This window comes from Etheostoma spectabile, chromosome 2 (genome assembly GCF_008692095.1).
Source record: "Etheostoma spectabile isolate EspeVRDwgs_2016 chromosome 2, UIUC_Espe_1.0, whole genome shotgun sequence".
NCBI classification, from domain to species: Eukaryota; Metazoa; Chordata; class Actinopteri; order Perciformes; family Percidae; genus Etheostoma; species Etheostoma spectabile.
The window spans coordinates 16,779,920-16,784,860 of record NC_045734.1 but is presented as its reverse complement, the minus strand read 5'-3'; the positions used below and the strand labels follow the sequence as shown (position 1 = coordinate 16,784,860).

Genomic DNA, 4,941 nt, shown 5'->3' with positions numbered 1-4,941 from the left:
TGTGTGTGTGTGTGTGGGAGTGTGTGCGTGTGCGCATCTGAGGAGCTCTGCTACCCTTTCCCAAAATGCTTTGCAGTCTTATCAGCAGGCCTCTCTCAATCCGTTCCTGCCTTCATCCTCTTCTTGAGACTCAACAATGGGCACTGTGTTGCCCCCTTAAGGAGCTGGAGGCCTCGGCTATAAAAAGAGACTAAAAATAAAAAAACATGTTTATGGACTAATAAAGATGATTAGAAATCGCACAATTGCAGAAAAATGGAAGGTTTGCGAGTGCAGATTATCTGTAATAAAAAGCGGAGGGGAGAGACGGGGGAGAGGTGGAGAAAGAGAGTTAGCTGTACAGACCTCTCATTGCGAAGGATATGAATAGCCTTTGTTTTCACCACAACTCAGGGCTGTGTGGTCTGCCAATGTCTGGCTCTTATTATGGGGTTTGTGTCTGCGTAAGTGGCATGCACGTGTGCGTTGGTGTGTGTGTTGCTGTGTGTTTGTGTGCAATGCCGAGAGAACATGGGCGAGGAAAAATGCATGTATTCGTGCAGGTGATTATATTTTCAAGAGGGTGAGACTATATATGTGTGTGTGTGCACTTAAATGTTTCCACACACCAGATACACTGTTTTCTCTCTGCTCCTGTTTAGCTAAATAAATGTGGCATGGGGTCTCGGGCTGGCACAACTTGTGTGCACGCTTTTTTTATCCGTTAAAGTTGTGAAATGAAATAGGATTTCACAGAACGGCACAGCGGCTTTGGGATTTGGGGCTCCCTTCGGCTAAGTAGAGTGGGATAGGTTGATCCAATCAATGGCAGAACTGCAAGGAGAGCCCATTTCACAGCTCCGGGCCTTGCCAGAACCCTGCCTGCCTGCCTGCTTGACTTAGAATACAAATGAAGCTCCCTGAATGCACACTTGCACACATGCATGCATGCACGCTGGTACTACAGACAGTCTGGCTGGGGATGGATAGTGCAAGAGTTGTTAGCAGGCGCTGTGCTCTCTGTAAAGAAAGGACACTTGTAGGGGTTATAAAGCTGTCTCATATAGTACAGGTACATTTTAGGATTGTCACGAAAAGGGGAAGCAAGAAAATGTGCATTTGGACCTTGGGGTTTCAGGACACGCTTGGTCACAAAAATATACTTCTGGATTTCAATATATTCTCAGAATGTGTTTTAACTGCATTATTTTTGAGGACCAGTGTAGCTTAATGTTTGTTGGAGAACAACATATGATTTAAATGTGTAAATAAATTGTATTACAAGTTTATTCATCTTACTGGAAACTTACACAAAGCAACAGGTTCATGCATTTGCTAAATTAGCAAACGCTAGATTTTCTGGTGCCTTAGTGTAAAAAATAAATGGGTTGGATCTGCTTCCTAAGAGAGTCATTCATATTATGAGAAAAATCACTGTACTATTAAATCCATCAAAGTTTAATTTACATAACCATCATTTTGTTTGTTTTTTAGGCTACTGACACCTACCTGGTGAACGACGATCCTTCTAGAGGCCAAGGGATGCCTGAATGTTTCCTCGTGTCTGATACATATAGGGTAAACACACACACACACACACACACACACACACACACACACACACACAATGTATTTCCTGGACACACAAACAAGCCCAGTCCAAAAGAAATAATCTATTTTTTCCTATACAAAGATTTACCGCAGTTGAGAGAAGGAGGGCATTCAGAGTAAAAAAGACTAATCAGAGCATAGTTGCATAATATGTTTTACAGTCAGACATCTCCATGGGGATGCTAACAACTATATAATCTCCATTCTTCCGATCTTGAATTGGAGGCTCTGAGGTTACGGTGTCCAGGAAATACATACACAGTTTTGAGTGTTGACATTCTGCCCTTTAGCATGACCATAGATCCACTTCCTTTAAAATCTCCCACATGTCATCATGGACGTCCTAAACTCATCTGTTGACCGTGCTGACGTGTGGCAACAGTGCCCTACAAAACTGCATTTCCTCAAAATGTCAGCTTTTCTGTGACTAGTATTTTTACAAGGTTTAATTTATGCTTTGCAGTAGTTTGACTTTGTTGCAGAGTCCGGACACATGTTCCTCACAGGATAAAGCCAGGAGCAGAGAATAAAATAAAATGTGAAACATAAAAAAAGAACTGAAGATAGAGAGGACACTTTCTATGTGTGACACTTCCTGCATGTGGTCATTTTCATGTAATTGTTGAAGAAAAAAAAAAAAATACAGCACATAGTCTTTCAGGTTGAGTTTACAGACAACTGTTTGACGGCCTGAAAAACTGGCCTGTGTGCTGTAATCTGACATGTTGAATTAACCGCTTAAATTAGGAATTTATGACATCAGACTAGAAAAATCAATCTGTACCTTTTCTTCCTGTTAAATAAATACCAACACGGTAGAAACTCAGTAATTCAAACCGGTTGGAGTAAAATGTATACGCAGCTATTGCACACAGTAAACACATAAAAAGCAGCAGGCGTAACACATTGCTCCGCGCACACACTCAGATTGCAAACAGATCCAAAGAGTCTCTGGGATCCACATTGTGTATTATATGCTTGTTAGCCATAACGGCCAGTCAGACATTTCTTTCTGACTGCATATGCCTGTGTGCATTTGACTGGCGTGCTCCCTCCCGGAGCACACATCAACAACATACTCAAACAATATTTACACTGTACGGCGTAAACGGTACACTTACACACATTTTCCGTTCACATATTTCCTGCTTTTTGAAAGGCCGCCTCAACCACCTGTCTCGCACATTTAGCATACTAATGGCAGTATCAGTATGCTACATTACTTTCAATATTTAATGGCCTGGCGACAAGCGATGGTAAACAACAAGATATGGGTAGTGCAGCGTGTCGTTGGGAGACTACAACATGCTAACATTAGACACAGCATATGGTTTTCTTGTGTGCTTTTGAATGGCAAACGTCTCAGAAACTACTAGAGCCCTGCACGCTCGAGGGGCTTTTCTCAGGTGATGGTCGGATAGGACTGTTTGATCACAGGCAGAGAGAGAGAAGAGAGAGAGAGAGTGTGTGTGTGTGTGTGTGTTTGGAAATAAAACCTGAGTGTCAGTGTTTTGTAAGTTCTGTGGTTGCTATAGTTTGTTACAGCCAAGTTGCCTGTATTGAATACTGAGATGGATGCCTCGGCCCGGACTGCAGCCAGAGACAAAGACGGCCAGTAAAGGCAGACAGACGAAAGGGACATTATGTGTGATTAAGACGGCCGAAAGAGAGAGGGACAGCAAAAGATTATAAGACAGAAAAAGAGAAAAAAGGTCACTAAAAAGAAGCACTGAGAACTAGAAAAGGGGTTGGACAGAAAGAGGGAAAGCGAGGGAGCACACAAAGGCAATGGGGTTTGGGCCTGTGCCGTGGTGGGGTGTGGTTTGGATAGAGGAGAGACTCTGGGAAAGGAATAGACTACACCTCAGTATGCTTCACTTTGTTGCACTTTTATTACTTTCTACTTTTCCCCAATCTAATTCTCTTTCTAGTTGCTTGTGCCAGCATATCTTTGACCACAGGACATTTGTGGTTGCGTGCATATTTGTGTGTGTGTGATTGTATGTGTGTATATGCTGTACATTATATGCATGTGTGTCTGTGGTGTGAGTGTCTTAAGTATCCTACATAGGCTGAGGTCTCGTAAAGCTGCACAGCTTCATATCCCCCTGAAAAACTTGGCATGCGAGCGCGGGGGTGACTTCAACCCCCCGAAACCTCACCCTTGCGCGCGCGTGCACACACGCACACACACGCACACACACACACATTGGGTAAGACTTACGCATATGCAGTATAAACACACTTCCAAACACTCTCACTCACACACATGCACAAGGCAGGGGCTTATGTATAATTGTAGGCACTCTGCCTGCATATATGAGTTTGATTAGGCTGAGGAGCAGGGAGCGGGCAAGGATAAAGCCAAGCCTGATTAGAAACAGAGTGTATCGCTTCCATACAATAGCAGTCACAATGAAACTGGTTTAGACCACTTTGTCCAAGTTCAGGTATCTTTTGTCTCCATACACAGTGCACTGCAATATGACTTGGACTGGGATCGAAAGGAGTAAAACAGAAATTCAAAGGGTATCACGGCGGAATAAATTACAATAGTTCAGACTAAATGTACAACTTTCTGTAATAACTTTGGACTTATGTAGTTCCTTGTGGGCATTCAAGGAGGTTCCAGCTTCAATTGCAAATATAATGTGATAGTGTTGGTTATAAATTCCGGATGAGGAGTTTCTCACCCTAAACTGACCGTACCCAGGCGAAATGAAGCTGACAGAGTCGGTCCTCAAATCCAGCCATCACACCTTGTAAAATGAAATAAACACAAATAAGTTTGGACCACATTTGAGCCAATGTTTCAACAGCCTCAGACACTTTGTCCATCACACCCTGTTAATTTACAGTAACAAATACTCAAGTCAAGAATATGGGGCCTCTTACACTTAAAACACTGGAATTAGTTTACTGTGTGCAGAAAGCTTTGTCACCCTCAAGCTGATGGGCTGACAGAATACCATGGCAAAATCTCACTTGTAAATTTAAAACTTTTGCTTCAATTTTGGTTACACTTGGGTTTGCTTCTGCATTTTGTGCAACGGCAAAGTGAGAATAGACAATTTTGAGGAAATCTGTCTCCTCAATCGTTTGTGTTTGCACTGTACTCGGTAAGCATAACAATGTTACAAGGAATATGAAATGAATACCACAAGAGAATAAATAATAGCAATGAGATATGTGCAATTAAGTCCCTGCTAACTCACCACTGAGTAACAAAAGAAAACTGTAAGCTGTGAGGCAAAAATGTTAACCATGTTTAAATTATCTAAACTGGCACTTTGGTTTTTCTATCTATCTATCTATCTATCTATCTATCTATCTATCTATCTATCTATCTAT

The 4,941-nt window shown here is 42.1% G+C and overlaps 1 protein-coding gene across 23 annotated transcripts in view; it reads left to right on the top strand.

Annotated features, from left to right (window-relative positions):
• Positions 1-4,941, top strand: part of nfixa (nuclear factor I/Xa) — a 118,853-nt gene that overhangs the window by 15,120 nt on the left and 98,792 nt on the right. For all 23 annotated transcript variants that reach the window (XM_032537321.1, XM_032537161.1, XM_032537302.1 and 20 more), the window contains exon 2: positions 1,474-1,557. In XM_032537321.1, the coding sequence (XP_032393212.1) occupies positions 1,522-1,557 (36 nt within the window). In that variant the 5' untranslated portion in view covers positions 1,474-1,521. The remainder of the gene's footprint in view (positions 1-1,473; positions 1,558-4,941) is intronic.